This window comes from Aquarana catesbeiana, linkage group LG06, assembly GCF_042186555.1.
Source record: "Aquarana catesbeiana isolate 2022-GZ linkage group LG06, ASM4218655v1, whole genome shotgun sequence".
In the NCBI taxonomy this organism is placed as follows: Eukaryota; Metazoa; Chordata; class Amphibia; order Anura; family Ranidae; genus Aquarana; species Aquarana catesbeiana.
In genome coordinates this window covers 31,989,102-32,005,805 of record NC_133329.1, presented here as the reverse complement: position 1 = coordinate 32,005,805, position 16,704 = coordinate 31,989,102, and the positions used below count along the sequence as shown (strand labels likewise).

The following is a 16,704-nucleotide window of genomic DNA, read 5'->3' as shown; positions in this document are numbered from 1 at the left end:
CTGAAAGTACTGGGAGAAAGGCTGAAATAAAAATAAATTTGGAGCCAAATCAGATCTTGACATCCTGGTGTGTTGTGTTAATATAAATGAATAAGCTGGCAACCCACCAAGATGTGCAAAAAAATAGACATGCACCAATATTGGCACAGTAGTGAGATACTGGGCTTTGTAGTGTGCTGCATTGTATGTGCATTAAAGATACATTGCCTTGGTGAGTTGAAGTGCCATTCAAAAATGAAGGATATGGATGGGTTTACTCACCAGACAGTGAAGGTCTCTCAGGATAGGATATGGGCGGGTTTACTCACCAGGCAGTGAAGGGCTCTCAGGATATGATATGGATGGGTTTACTCACCAGACAGTGAAGGTCTCTCAGGATATGATATGGACGGGTTTACTCACCAGACAGTGAAGGGCTCTCAGGATAGGATATGGGCGGGTTTACTCACCAGACAGTGAAGGTCTCTCAGGATATGATATGGACGGGTTTACTCACCAGGCAGTGAAGGGCTCTCAGGATAGGATATGGATGGGTTTACTCACCAGGCAGTGAAGGGCTCTCAGGATAGGATATGCATGGGTTTACTCACCAGACAGTGAAGGGCTCTCAGGATATGATATGGATGGGTTTATTCACCAGACAGTGAAGGGTCTTTCAGGATATTATATAGATGGGTTTACCCACCAGGCAGTGAAGGGCTCTCAGGATATGATATGGACGGGTTTACTCACCAGGCAGTGAAGGTCTCTCAGGATAGGATATGGACGGGTTTACTCACCAGGCAGTGAAGGGCTCCCAGGATAGGATATGGATGGGTTTACCCACCAGGCAATGAACTACTCTCAGGATAGGATATAGATGGGTTTACTCACAAGGCATTGAAGAGCTCTCAGGATATGATATGGATGGGTTTACCAACAAGGCAGTGAAGAGCTCTCAGGATATGATATGGACAGGCTTACCAACAAGGCAGCGAGGAGCTCTCAGGATATGATATGGATAGCTTTACTCACCAGGCAGGGATGGGATATCAAGATATGTTATGAATCATGGCATTTAGTACCAGGCAGTGAAGGGCTCTCAGAATATGATATGGATGGCTTTACTCGCCAGGCAGTGAAGAGCTCTAAGGATTAGATATGGATGGGCTTTCTCACCAGACAGTGAAGGGCTCTCAGGATATAATTCAGTAGGGTGGACTTTCCTCTCCGCTTCTCCCCAATCACACAGATAAGGCACAGGGGGTATTCCGACACCTCCGTGTCCAAGAAGCATCTCTGTGCCACCGACTCATCCAGTTGCAATCTTTGATCACCATCTGTGTACACCAGTTGAAGGGCTGAAGGTGGAATCTAAGAAGATAAAAAAGAAAAGTCACCAGTAATATGGAGCTGTTCCTTTCTTATGGAGACTGCTCAGGTGGTGAGTCCAGATCCTCCTATGAGTCACAGTAAGGCACCATTTGTTAAAGGCTTAAAGTAGAGCTAATCCTAGCTGGATAATGTATAGTTTAAGGCAAGGTTTAACCAAACAGTTGTAATTTTTTCTATAAAATACTGTTTTTCACCCTTTATTCCCATCCCAGTGTCACAGACCTCATGCAGTCCTGTTCAACTACTTCCTGTCCACACACATACTCACAAAAAAAAAGTCACTGCCCCCACCTATAACTGGTCTTCACAGCACTGGAAGGGCAAACACATGTAAAATAAAACCAAAGAGTTTCCAAGCTCAACTTACCAACCAGCCTGCGACCAACCGAATTAACCTACTTAACAGTATGCGTTAAAAACAGAGGTTTAGTTGCACACATTTGTAAATACATGCATAAGCTGCAGGCCACGGCAAGGCACCCTGTATCCTGCAGACCCTAACTCTAACTTTGAAGAGTCTCCACAGTGGGAGCACATGTATTCTAATGGATAGATGAAGGGCAGATGACTGGAGGGAGCCCAACCCTCAAAGGCGCAGGAGCACACTGAACACCCAGCACATTGCACAATGGCAGCAAAGGTGTCAGTGCGTTGCCTGACCAAGATGTCAACAATACAAAAAAAAGGTCACTGCCCCCACCTATAACTGGTCTTCACAGCAAGGAGCTGCCATTGTGCAATGTGCTGCGTGTTCAGTGTGCTCCTGCGCCTTTAAGGAGAGTTGGGCTCCCTCCAGTCATCTGCCCTCATCTATCCATTAGAATACATGTTCTTCCACTGCGAAGACTCTTCAAAGTTAGAGTTAGGGTCTTCAGGATACAGGGTGCCTTGCCGTGGCCTGCAGCTTATGCATGTATTTGCAAATGTGTGCAACTAAACCCCTGTGTTTAACGCATACTGTTAGGCAGGTAATTCAGTTGGTCGCAGGCTGGTTAGTAAGTTGAGCTTGGAAATTCTTTGGTTTTATTTTACACACACATACTGTACTCACTCCAGCATCAGCTGCACATCACTGCTCTAGGATGTCTTTCTGACAATGGCAACGGTGGACCGTGCCTGAGCAATGTGTGTCAGCATAGCCAGGGATGTGAGAGAGCGACAAAACAGGAGCACTATTGAAAATTATCACCCCATAACAGGCAGTGCTTGGTTCTGAACTGGCCTTTTCTAGTCTCGTCGCACGTGGTTTACGTCACCGCGTTCTTGGCGATCGGAAATTCCGACAACTTTGTGCGACCGTGTGTACGCAAAACAAGTTTGAGCCAACATCCGTCGGAAAAAATCGGAATAAGGACCTTTAGGGCTGGAATTAATTGAACGAAAACTGCAGATTTAAAAAGACTACTTTTGAAATTACTTTAAACACATTTAAGCCACATATGCCAGGTTTATTTAAAGGCAAAAATAGGATTTTTGACTTACTAGTAAAAAAAAAAAAAATTCTTGTAGTTCAGTAAATAACAGAGGAGCTTTAGTCTTTAACCACAGGTTATATGCAGCTACTTTCAGGTAATTGCAAGTATGAATTCTGAAGGTCTACTGAAGCCAGAACATTTCCTGGAAGGAAAAAGGCAATTTCCTGACCTGGCTGACTCCATGCAAAACTTTTGAACCCTGGAGGAAAAATGTAAGAGTCTTCAGGCCCAGAATGGTCTAAAATCCTCCATTTGGCTTTGGGAACTGTGCACAGAAACCCAAAAAGTGTTCCTCCTTCAGAAGGGTCGCTGTAATTTTGCCCTTTGAGAGTACTCCAAGCTTGATCCAGACTAGACTGGAGGAAAGACGAGGTGTTTGACCGAGTACTTCCTAGCATGAAATTTCCTGGTCTCCCACCATGCAAAATAGGCTTTCCAGATGTGATGGTAGACTTTGTGCAAAATTGATAACCACCATCCCTTAGGACCTGGGCTTCAACAGCCAAGTTGTTAAAGATAGTGACCGAGAAGCAGGGTCTTGGACTGGCCCATAGGACAGAAGGTCCGGACCATTATTTGGAAGGGCCCACGGAGACTCTGCCAGTAATCTGAATATGTCTAAGTACCATACCCTCCTCAATCAGTTTGGTGTGATGGTAATCACCATAATGCTTTCCATCATGATCCTGTCATACAAATGAGGGAGAATCTGCAGAGGTGGAAAGGCATAGATCCGATGTAACCAATCCCACTGAGTCCACTGTGAAGACCACGGGGGTCCCTGGACCTAGTGACAAACCTGATAGGAACATTTCCTTTCTGCCTGTTATACACCCTATATAGTAGAATTTTCCACTCTCTCACCTCTCTGCTCTGCTCTTCCTTGACGGCCAGTTGGACCTTGGTCACCACATTCTTCAGCCTGTAGGCAGGGATGAGCTGGTTTTTGGGGCAGATTTTCCTGCACTCTGGGCAGCGGTAACCAAGGAGCCCCGGGGCATCCCAATATTTGGTTATACAGCCTCTGCAGAAGGTATGACCACAGGTGATGGAGACCGGATCCAAGAGCTCATGAAGACAAATGGAACATAAAATATCTTCTTCTAACTTCTTAAATTGAGCAGCACCTTCCTGAGGCATTGTACTCCTGGCAGAAATAAAACAAATGTTAGATCTAAATATTGAAGACAGAGCATGTTCAGTCTGATATCCATAGAGAGCTGGGAATGTTCATAGATCATCAAATGTCATAAAATACAAGAAGATAACTGCAAACTGGGAACAGGGCAGGACTTTGTACATAGAAACTCATTATACTGTATGATAAACATGCTAAAGAAGAACTTATTATCAGGTACAGCAAATAAGGGAAGGACCAGACAAAGAACAGGAAGAATGTAAACGTGTGTAGTTACTTCAGCAGTCAGAAGAACATTGGAGGCTCAGTGTCCTCTGTATGACACTCTGGATCCTGTCAGAGCTATATAAATGTATATAAAATAATAATAATAATAATAATAATAATAATGTGACTGTGGAGGGGCATTAGAGTGTAAGCTCCTATGGTACAAAGCCTTATGTGATTGGCTCAGTGTTCTGTGTACAGCTCTGTGGTATATGACAGAGCTATATAAATATATAACAACAACAACAATAATAATAATAATAATAATAATAATAATAATAATTGACATTAGAGAATGTAAGCTCCTCTGGTACAGAGACTGATGTGACTGTCTCATTGTTCTCAGTACAGCACTGCAGTATATGTGTTAGAGCTATACAAATGTATAATAATAATAATAATAATAATAATAATAATGTGTGACGGGGGGGGGGGGCAGAGCTATATAAAAGGGCTTTTTTTTTCTCAGAGAAAAGGTACAGGAACCCACACTCCCAACTCAGCTCCCTGCCCCCAACCCCACCTCCAATCCCTCAGGAAAGAGAAGTGTTGCCAGATAATAGGTGTGGTCAAGGCTCGCCCCCCCCCCAGCTCTCCCCCCAATCCACAGATCACCTTCTCTCCTCTCGTCCACAGTTGTCCCCCCCCCCCCCCCCCCCCCAGAGGTCACCTTCTCTCCTCTGGTCTACAGATCCCCCCCCATCCACAGGTCACCTTCTCTTCTCTGGTCCACAGCCTCCCTCCACCACCATCTACAGCTCACCATCCCTCCCACCCACAGGTCACCTTCTCTCCTCTGGTCTACACCCCCCCCATCCACAGCTCGTCCACAGCTCATCCTCTCCCCCCTGTCCATAGTACCCCCCCATTCACAACTCACCTTTTTTTCGCTCATCCACAGCCCCCCCCCCAGCTGTGACCTCTGCAGAACATACACAAGTTCTCCACAGCTGTCACTCTGCATAACCGACATGCTCAGTGTCCTCTGTACACAACTGCGGTATATGTCAGAGATATATCATTGAATGGAATTCATGTATACACACACACACACACACACACACATATAAATATTTGAATCTATTAAACGTACGGTTTGTTGGTGCTGTTCCCCATGAGACTCTCCGGGGTTCCTCCTCACTTTGTGGGATCTGCAAATAAAACTTTGTTACTAGAGGTGAAAGAAACTGAAAAGAATGTAATCGATATTACAGAGAAACTAAACTCACATGACTAGAAAAAAAAAATTATTTTTTTATTATGTAGTTAGGGAGAGCCGCACCCGGTTTGTATTTAGTGCAAAGCAATCTGGTCTTCCCACCATCCATACATATATTATATATTCGAAGGATTGCTGCACTTAACATTGTATTTGTTCAATAATTTCAGAAATAGTTACATAGTAAAGTGTTCAAAGAGATTTCCGTTTCGGGCTCACATGCTTACGCCCTTCCTCAGATCACAACACATCTAACATCACAATCACATGACTATTGTGTAATAGATGTACCTTTCCCTTAATTAACCCCTTTACTCCAACCTATAACCAACAACCTAATTAACGAGACCACTCTGAAATTGGAGTAAAACACAGGCCGTAGCAGCCTTATTTATTAACAAATACTTTCAAATTAACATAAACACAAACATCTGTTATTAAACCCATCATTCCATCCTAGCGTTGGTCTTTGCAGGAACCTCGATTACCATCTGTGTAAATACTGCACTGCGGTACCTCTCAACTTTGTTAATAGGCCTCAAGCCGACAGGCTGTCTCAGAGACAACCACTGACCGCAGTGCACCCGTTACCAAAACTTCCAGCTAAACCTCCGTTAGCTGAAATAACACCATTAGGACCCATACCACCGACAGGTCCTGAACTCTTCTTTCCGAGGTCTCTTCCTTCACCCGCAAAGACCAACACCCGCCACAGCGCCCAAGTGTAAAACCTTACACTTGGGTGCCCCTTCACACCCTGAGAGCTTGCTGTATGCCATCTTGCAGCCCCAATGCCCACACGTCAATCCCCACCGCATTAAGGTGCACTCCATTCCCCCGAAGGTATCTCCACGTCTCCACTTCCAACTCCAAGTGCCGTATCACCAAACCCCCGTTCCTCACCACAAATCTGCTTACTTCCCGGTTAATCTTCTTTGAGCCCTATTAATTCCCTCCAATGACCTAGCCATTCGCCATGCAGTCCGAGCCACAATGTCAGACCACACGATCACCATGTCCGGGAATGCCATATGAAGATGAAGGATATCAAACTTGATGTCCCGCGCGATATCCAACATGGATCGAATGCCCAGAATGTTGCCGCCCACGTGCAAAATTTAAAGGTCAGGCGGCCTATTCAACCGTGCAAAACGATGCACCTCTGGAATCATCCTACTCCATAGCATCCCCGGAATTCCCAGCCAGCGAACACAAGCTTCCTGTCTTGAAAACCCCAATTGTCGGCCATCCGGCCTAACATCCGCCCTGTTTGGTCCCCAAAACACATACGAATGGCCCAATATCCAGACCAGGCCCTGCACATCACCTGAAAGAGAAAAAGACAAACGTACCACCATAATCTCAACAAACCAAAAAGAAACCATTACAGCCATACTTAAACCCCATCAGCCCATTCTCATTCCAACCCCACCAGCAGATGCGGGCGAATGTACAGCCGAAACCTACGTGACTCCCATCTCCCAATGCGCTTGAAGGACTCAGCATCCATCCCACTCCGAGCCGCCTCCATCACCGCCCCTATCCTGAAGCAATGACAAGAAAATTCCTTTTCTTCTAAACCTAGCGACCACAAACATTTCCGAAAAACGGAAACAAATTGAAATCTGGATAACGGATAAACGCACCTTTAGATCCCTGAAAGATGAACCCCACAGCGCCACCAGAGTCTGCAAACAAAAGGGAGGACGCCGGTGATGGTGGAAAGGATGAGGCTGTTTTTCGGTAGGTATCTGAATAGGGAGGCGGCCCAGTTGTTGGAACAGGGGTTTTTGCATCCCATTCACTTTCGAGGTGGTTCCCCCAGTGTCTCGCAATTTACGATCGGCCACTCTCCGGCGCGACCCTTTCCGTGTTTAAAGCATCTGGACAGACTGTGAGCCCCTCCACAACCGGAACACTCGTGCTTATATCGGCACGCCCCCCCAAACATGCAGGTACCTTCATTGTACTGCCAACAGACCCCCTTTTTCTTCCTGGCCGTTTGTCCAGGGGAAGACGGTCCACAGGTCTCTCCCTGAAAAAACTGACTCTTAGCCCTCGCTGAAGTCATCAGGCGCATCCACAAACTGATGTCCTTATGGTCCCATCTCAATGCCGGATGTATTGCCCTCCACACGCTGTGCCCCCGTAGACTCTGTGTGCCTCCCCAACTGCATTCAGGTAACCAAAGAGCGCCAAACAATGTTCAGGGTTCTTTTCCCCGATTACACTCGCCATGATTGCAAACACCTGCAACCAGTTAGTAAACGTCTGCGGAATCAGCCAATACCTCCGCTTCTCCGCATCCTCCTTTTTGGACTCCTCTGGTTTCACCCTATCCAGGTTTAAGTTTTCCAACGGCAGCAGCGAGAAAATTTCAACGTACTCATCCTTCCAAATTTTCTCCTGTACCTCCAGTTTCAGATGCGCCCCTAGTGAACCCTCAAAACATACATAGACCTCACATTTTGCAGCATCCGTTAAACGGACGGTGTCCTGCTTACTCACGGTGTCCCCCGTCCCTGATGCCTTTCCAGATTCTTGCTGCCCTTGCTCCGTGTTTTCCACCATGGCAGGCTGAATCCCCACAGCGGGCACCGCTGTCACCGCCTTAAGTGCAAGTGACACCCCGTCCCCCCTTGCAGGGGGGACCCATGCTGCCGCCGGGCTGGCGGAAGCGCCGTCACTCTTCTCCAATCTGCCCACCAGCTCCTTCAGTCCCGCCAAAAAACCCTGCGAGCCTGACTCCCCCACAACCGCAGCCCCCTGCACCGCGCAAGCCTGGGAAGCCACCACTTGAGAGCCCCCTTGCCCCACAGATACCCCAGTACCCGCATCAGGCCCACTCCTGCGGCCTACCTCCTCAATCCCACCACACTGGCCCATAGAAGATAAAGGGAAAGCTGACTTACTGGGCTGCCTAGGAAGAGTCCCACCAGCCGACCGTCCGGTCTCCATCACCGCCGATCGTCTCAGGGGAATCCGCTCATTCTCTGACCCTGACAGCTCACCCTCCGATCGTTCCACAGCAAGCTCTTCCTCCTCTAAAGATGGCCCTCTAGGCGACTCAGCCCTGGATGCCGAGGGTCCGGCTTCCATCTGTCCACTAGGGGTGCAACAGATCGTCATCGATCCGTGATCCGATCCGTGGAGGTTGATCCGTATGGGACACCCGCGATCCGCGGAGCGCTCTGTGGCCTCGGCCATAGAAAAGGCCGCGGCTTCGGCCTAGCTCCGGAGCGGCGGCCATATTGGTACACCTGGCGGCCGTTTAGCACGTGATCACTCCGTCAAATGACGGAGCGATCACTTGTAACAAACCTCTCTCCCCTCTGTGTACTGATCTGTACAGTGGAGGGGAGAGATCGGATGGCAGCAGTGCCAATACTCTGCAATGCCCTGCCAATGCTCTGCTGCAATACCCTGCCAATACTCTGCAATGCCCTGCCAATACTCTGCAATGCCCTTCTGCAATACCCTGCAATACCCTGCCAATACTCTGCAATGCTCTGCTGCAATACCCTGACAATACTCTGCAATACCCTGCTGCAATGCCCTGACAATACTCTGCCATGCCCTGACAATACTCTGCCATGCCCTGACAATACTCTGCCATGCCCTGACAATACTCTGCCATGCCCTGACAATACTCTGCCATGCCCTGACAATACTCTGCCATGCCCTGACAATACTCTGCCATGCCCTGACAATACTCTGTCAATACCCTGCCATACTCTGCCAATACCCTGCCAATAGGAAGATTGTGGATATTACAGTGCGGGAGATTTTTTTTTGTTGATCCGAAAATGATCCGAACCGTGACTCCTGACCCGAGGAACGATCCGAACCATGAGTTTTTTGATCCGTTGCACCCCTACTGTCCACGCCTTCGCGCTCCAGACCCGCTCACGGACTTCTGCAACGACTTCCCCGGACCGGGAGGGCTTGCATCTGCCTTGGCTCCCTCGTCCCGACTTGATGCCTCCCTCTGCCGCTCCAGTGTGGCCCCGGGAAGGTCGTCGGCCGAGGAAGAGAAAGGCCCAACAACCGTGGCTGCAAATTTCCCGCGCTGTGGCACCGTCCCCGCTGACGTTACGCGGGGACGGTGCCACTTGCTCTGTGTCTCTCTGCTGTGCGGGCCGCGTGGCCATTCCCGAACTACTTGAACGGCCGCCTGCAGAGCTCCATCTACTAGGGGGATTCCTTCCGGGAACCCCCCCCCCGCGAGCAAAGCTTTACGCTTCGCATGGGGGGGCCCAAAGGGGCCCGCGGGGTACTCCCTGAATGATGCTGAGCTCTAGGGGAGGGGTCGGGAGAGAAGCACTCCCTCCCCCCGGTACCTGCACTCTCCACCGGCTGTACCAGCATTGGCCCCAGCGTCTCCTGGAGCCAACCTGGGCCTCGTGCTGCCGCTTCCGCCCGTAGCTGGGCCAGTCATTTCTCCACCTCGACAATGTCACTGCTGATACCAACTTTCCCTCACGCTGTGGTGCCAGGGGGAGGGGGCAGCTCCTTTTTCTTCACTTGTTACCCCCTCCCACCTTATTCTCCCAATCACGGCCTCTGTCTAATGGCCTGTACACACAATCTGGATATCGTACGAAAACGATTTTTGGATCGTGTGTACACTACTTTCGACAGCCGATCATGACCGTTCATCCGATATTATTCGATCGGACATGCACAAAAATTTTCCTCGTACAATTCCAGATCGTACGATTTTCGTTTAGTCAGTGTAGTTGTCGTCCGAAAATACAATATAAATACATTACAACACATGACATCACTTCTGATTTTTTTTTCTGTCGTACGAGAATTTTCGTGACTTTATCTACCTATTCGATTTCTACTTGTGACTATTAAGCGAAAACGGTCGTACGATCTGTTGTACGATATTCGGATCGTGTGTATGGGCCATTATCCATGTACCCTGTTTCCCCTGTCATGCCAGCCCTACGCCTATTTATTTTGCTCCGGGCTTTTCTTTCATGAGAATTTAAACATTTTTTCAAATAAATCACATATGGACTCAATTACGTGGCTAATTACTCATTAGTATAATTGGATTTTTCATGGGTTGATTTCTTTCAGAGCCACTGATACAGAAATGGTTAATCAAGCAGACATTCATCTCACCATTCCATCTGAAACCATCATATTGTTAATCTGTCAAAGAAAGTACCGTGTATGAATATCATGATCTAGATATCCAAAAATAATATTATTATGTATAACAAAAAATAGAATGAGTATAAATAATTCTGAAAAGAAAAAGAAAAAAAAAAAAAAAAAAAAAAGGGGAGAAGGAATAAATATTCCTAATCGGTTATACAAACAAGTATAAAATCTAAATCTCTGTTTAGTCCACGAAGGAATACAATTCTACTAATGAGTAATTAACCACGTAATTCATTCCATATGTGATTATTTGAAAAAGGTTTAAAATTCTAAGGAATGTGATTTGTGATGTTAGATGTGTTCTGATCTGAGGAAGGGGGAAGGGTGTAAGCATGTGAGCCCGAAACGGAAATCTCTTTGAACACTTTACTAAGTAACTATTTGTGAAATTATTGAACAAATACAATTTTAATTACAGCTATTCTTCAAAACTTCTAAATATATATATATATATATATATATATATATATATATATATATATATATATATATATATATATATATATATATAGCGATACACACACACATACATACTCTTCAAAACACAATGCAAGAAGGTAAACTACATCCTAATACCCCCCCCCCCCCCCCCCCCTTAAAGCGGTGCATTAGAAAAGATTGCGGGTGCGTCGTACCTTTCTCCTGAGAGTGACCCCATAAATATCCTGCCGTAAAATCATACTTTTAGAATTTTCCTCTGGGGAATTTTACTACGAGGGACAGATTACAACTTGTCAGTGGAATTGCCTCCCTTTAAGTCGGTGGAAACATACTGCAAAAGTTCTGCTCCACTTTCATATATTTTTTCTGTGTTGTATTGAACTGCTTTAGGTTATTGTTGGTTTTCTGTTATGCTGACATCTAGTGGCAGTTTTAAGCCACTACACCTTGGTTTACTGTGCGATTTTGGTTTCTTCTTCTGCCCTCAACCCGCTTAGTGCTAGTTAGTTCAGCCCCAGCTAGACCCTCCCTGTCAGTTCTTTGTTCTCCCAGTCAGTGTTCGTTCTTCACAGAGATAGGAGTAAGGAAAGTCGTTATCTTCCTACACTGGAGATGGGAACGAGGGACACCTGATAGGAAAAAGTACAACCCCCCCCCCATGCCCGTTACACCACTTGTACCTACAGGTAAGCCAATAATAAGGCTTATAATAAGTCTTACCTGTAGGTACTGTAAATATCTCCTAAACCTGCATGTTTTAGGAGATATTTACCATATACGCTTGCGCCGACATCATTGGCGCATGCGCACTGACGAAACAGCTCGATCGCGCCACTTCTAAAGGGCCTGTGCCGTGGCCGGCAGCATGCACGTGGGAGTGACGTCATCACGGCTCTGGCCAATCACAGCGCCGGAGCCCGCAAACACGGAAATAACTCCGGGAGACATGTCACATCGGTGTATGGGGACCACTGCAACAGCTTTGATCTTAGGTAAGTACCGGTATTTCATAATGAGCTAGTAATCAATACATATGCCTTTGTCTTACAGTGTTTTTTTTTTATATGGGTTTACAAGAAAAAAAAAAAAAAAAACATGAAAAACAAAACAAAAAACCTGCAAGACAAAAAGGCATAATGAGCTGGTGTGCATCACATTCTAGCTCATTATGAAATACTTACCTTAGAACGAAGCTCTTGCAGCGCTCCCTGCACACCGCTGAGACAGCTGACATTCCCCCCCCCCCCCCCACCCCACCCCGGAATTACTATCGGGTTTGCGGGCACCGACGCTGTGATTGGCCAGAGCCCGCGATGACGTCACTCCTGCTCATGCGTGCGGGAGCCGTTGTTCACGGCACGGGCTCGGAAGGAACGGCACCCGTGGTCGGTTCCTTCAGAGCGTATGCGCCAGTGATGTCACTGACTGCTTGCAATGGAAATGTCTCCTAAACTGTACAGGTTTAGGAGATATTTTCACTACCAATATGTAAGCCTTATTCTAGACTTACCTATAGGTACATGTCAGCAGAGGAAGGTTACTTGCCTACTGGGCACTTTTACCCCCTTCCTGCCCAGGAAAAAAATGTTAGCGCTGTCACACTTCGAATAACAATTTACATTTTTAAGATTTTTTTCCCCACAAATAGAGCTTTCTTTTGATGGTATTTAATCACCTCTGACCCTGTGCCCTTTAGTGCAGTCTCATCAGTAAAGGAGAAAAAAAAAATATACTTATTTACTAAATTTTAAAACAGAAACGAAGAAAAACCTCATTTTTTTTTTTTCTGAATTTGTGTTTTTTTTTTCATTTGTTTAGCAAAAAATAAAAAACCCAGAGGCTCTCGTCAATAGACGTCCTCCCCTTTGCAGGCTCTCCACACCCCCCCGAAGGGCACATGCGGCATGCGTTGTAATCACCAGAGTCACTGAGACTCGGGTGATTGCAGATCCGAGTAAGGGGCCGATCCCGACCCCTTACCACGTGATCAGCTGTCAGCCAATGACATCTGATCACGTGATGTAAACAGAGGGTCAGTAATCTTTTTTTTTTCTTCTCACGCTGACAGTAGGAGGAGAAAAAAAAGCCGATCACCGGCTTACGTTTGAAGGGACGACGCGCCTCATATGTGCCCACCAGTACCCCCTGCCAGTGCCACGAATCAGTGCCCACAGTACGTAAGTGCCAGCAATCAGTGCCACCTATCAGTGCCCACCAGTGGTGCCAATCAGTGCCTCATCAGTGTCACCTACCAGTGCCCATCACTGCCACCCATCAGTGCCAGCTATCAGTGCCACCTATTAACCACTTCCCAACTGGCGCACGCCGATGTACGTCGGCAGAATGGCACGGCTGGGCAAATGGGTGTACCCGTACGTCCCTTTGAATGTGCCATTGCGCGCGCGCGCACCGGCCGGGAGCTCCGTGAGTCGGGTCGCGGGTCCAGCGGACTCGATGTCTGCGGGGATACCTGCGATTGTCTCACGGAGAGGAAGGACGGGGAGATGCTAATGTAAACCAGCATATCCCCGTTCTGCCTAATGACAGGACACCGATCACCGCTCCCTGTGATTGGGAGGAGCGATCAGTGATGTGTCACACGTAGCCCCTCCCCCCCCACAGTTACAAAAGCTCCCCAGGACACATTTAACGCCTACAGCTCCACCTAGTGTTAACCCCTTCACTGCCAGTCCCATTTACACAGAAATTAATGCAATTTTAATCGCACTGATCGCTGTATAAATGTGAAGGGTCCCAAAATCACGCCAAAATTGTCCGATGTGTCCGCCATAATGTCGCAGTCACGATAAAAAAATCGTTGATCGCCACCATTACTAGTAAAAAAAAAAAGAAAAAAATATTAATAAAAATGCCATAAAACTATCCCGTTTTGTAGACGCTATAACTTTTGCGCAAACCAAACGCTTATTTTTTTACCAAAAATATGTATAAGAATACGTATCGGCCTAAACTGAGGAAAAAAATGTTTTGTTTTTTTTTTTATATTTTTTTTGGGAATATTTATAATAGCAAAAAAATAGTTTTTTTTTTTTTCAAAATTGTCGCTCTTTTTCTGTTTATAGCGCAAAAAATAAAAACCCGCAGAGGTGATCAAATGCCACCAAAAAAAGAAAGCTCTATTTGTGGGGAAAAAAAAAAAAAAGGATGTCAATTTTGTTTGGGAGCCACGTCGTACGACCGCGCAATTGTCAGTTAAAGCGACGCAGTGCCGAATCGCAAAAAGGTGCTCTGGTCTTTGGCCAGCCAAATGGTCCGGGGCTGAAGTGGTTAATGCCCTTCAATGCCACCTCATCAGTGCCCACCAGTGCCGCCTATTAATGCCCATCAGTGCCACCTTATCGGTGCCCATCGGTGTAGCCTCATCAGCATACATCAATGAAGGAAAAAAAAAAAAAAAAAAATGTACCCGTTTGCAAAATTTATTAACAAAATATAAAACGGTTTTGTATTTTTTTTTTTTTTTTTTTAAATTCGGTCTTTTTTAAATTTCTTTAACAAAAAATTAAAAAAAAAAAAAAAAAAACGCAGAGGTGATCAAATACCACCAAAAGAAATCTCTATTTGTGTGGATAAAATGATAAAAGTTTAATTTGGATACAGAGTTGTCTTTCCGCACAATTGTATTTCAAAGTGTGACAGCGCTGAAAACTGAAAATTGGTCTGGGCGGTGGGGGGGGGGGGGGAGGTTTAGGTGCCCAGTAAGCAAATGGTTAAACCCGAACACAAAATAATTACACAGGTTCTGTGGTTGATTAAGGTGGTAATGAAACTCACTTGGTGCCTTATCTGCATTAAATTATCCTCAGATCCCGTGTAATTCATACGTGTTCGGTTTTAAAGAGATGGGAGGTGGTAACCCTGGGACGGCAGTGACGCTACATATAGAGTTACTCCACCAACACGTGAACTTTGAACGGCCGATCTACGTTAATAAAAACCTTATGCCCAGTTTTGCATCACTTTGGGTCCAGGGCTCGTATATTGGCAGAGGTGGTGGGCATACATGCAAAGAGCCAACAGGTTTTCAATGTACAGAGATCATCGGAAGGTGATTGTTATATTTGGGCATACCACCCAACTTTGTGAGATGGGAACGAGGGACAACTATTAGCAAATGTATATAGGCATAGCAAACCCCCTGTCACGCCCCCTTAAAAGGAGAATTATGGGGGAAAAAAAAAAAGGAGGATTAGTTAACCCACAAGAGCTACTATTATTCCTTTATACTGGTTTTTAAAATTTACAAATGTAGCAATTTAGAAATTGGACGAAAGATTTAGCTCTGGGAAACACTTTTTGAAAGATAAAAAGTGCATTTTATATACAACTATATTGTTTAGGCCAAAATGAGGAGGAAAGAGGGACAGCGGGACTTTACTCCACATCAGGGACAGTCCCTTGAAATCAGGGACGGTTGGGAGGTATGTTTGGGTACAAAATCTGCAGCTCCCTCCATTCCCGAATGGTCTTCTCCCCCCTCCCCACCACTGTGACGTTCTATAGAGGAGAAGATGGATAACGGCTCCTGAATGATCCACGTCTCAGCTTATTGCTGATTATATTCAACATCTGATCCTGAATACTCACCGCATGCCCCCATACAAACTGTTGGCACTATATAAATCCTGTATAATAATAATAATAATAATAATAATCTCAGGATCTCCTCTGCGAGCTAGACACCGTACAACCAGGAAGAGAGAAACGAAAGTGAAAGTATTTCATCTCTCCAGCCTCCTTTGATTGGCTGGTTCAGACACGTTAAAGGCGAACGCTCCGCCCCATGTCATCCTATATAAAGTGACAGCTCTGGGTGACTCCGGAGGAGGGGGGAGGGGGGAGGATTATCTGGAGGGTGGAAGAGGATATTTATCTCCCTTCCCGGTGGGGTGAAGTCACCTCTGACTCTGCGTTCTCTTCATACAAAACAGGACTAAAGCTGGTCATACGAGTAGAATTTCACTTTACATTTCTCAGTTGCAGAATGTCCCTTTAAATTGTTTTTTTTTTAATCATTTACTGGTGTAAAGACGACGATCATTTGACTGTATAAATCAAGAAAACTTCCAAGGAGCAGAATAGGATTTTTTTTTTTTTTTTTCAAACCAACAAAATTTCTAAAGCTGTCCATACACCCTTATGCCGCGTCACACGATAGGATCTTCCGAAAACAAAATCCATGGATTTTTTTTCCGACGGATGTTGGCTCAAACTTGTCTTGCATACACACGGTCACACAAATCTTGTCGGAAATTCCGAACGTCAAGAACGCGGAGACGTACAAGACGTACGAGGAGCCGAGAAAAATGAAGTTCAATAGCCAGTGCGGCTCTTCTGCTTGATTCCGAGCATGCGTGGAACTTTGTGCGTCAGAATTGTGTACACACGATCAGAATTTACGACAACGGATTTTGTTGTTGGAAAATTTGAGATCCAGATCTCAAATTTTGTGTGTCGGAAATTCCGATAGAAAATGTCCGATGGAGCCTACACACGGTCGGAATTTCCGACAACTAGCTCCCATCGAACATTTTTGGTAGGAAAATCTGACCGTGTGTACGGGGCATTAGAAGTTTTTTTAACCACTTGCT

General features: G+C 45.9%; 1 protein-coding gene across 1 annotated transcript in view; it reads right to left on the bottom strand.

Annotated features, from left to right (window-relative positions):
• The window catches only part of LOC141148263 (RING finger protein 112-like), a 36,947-nt gene extending 21,085 nt beyond the window's left edge, over nt 1-15,862 (bottom strand). The window contains exons 1-4 of the mRNA XM_073635531.1: nt 15,701-15,862; nt 5,348-5,405; nt 3,714-3,996; nt 1,159-1,353 (exon numbers count right to left, since the gene is read on the bottom strand). Coding sequence (XP_073491632.1) covers nt 1,159-1,353; nt 3,714-3,996; nt 5,348-5,370 — 501 coding nt within the window. The 5' untranslated portion in view covers nt 5,371-5,405; nt 15,701-15,862. The remainder of the gene's footprint in view (nt 1-1,158; nt 1,354-3,713; nt 3,997-5,347; nt 5,406-15,700) is intronic.
• Between the last annotated feature and the right edge of the window lie 842 nt (nt 15,863-16,704).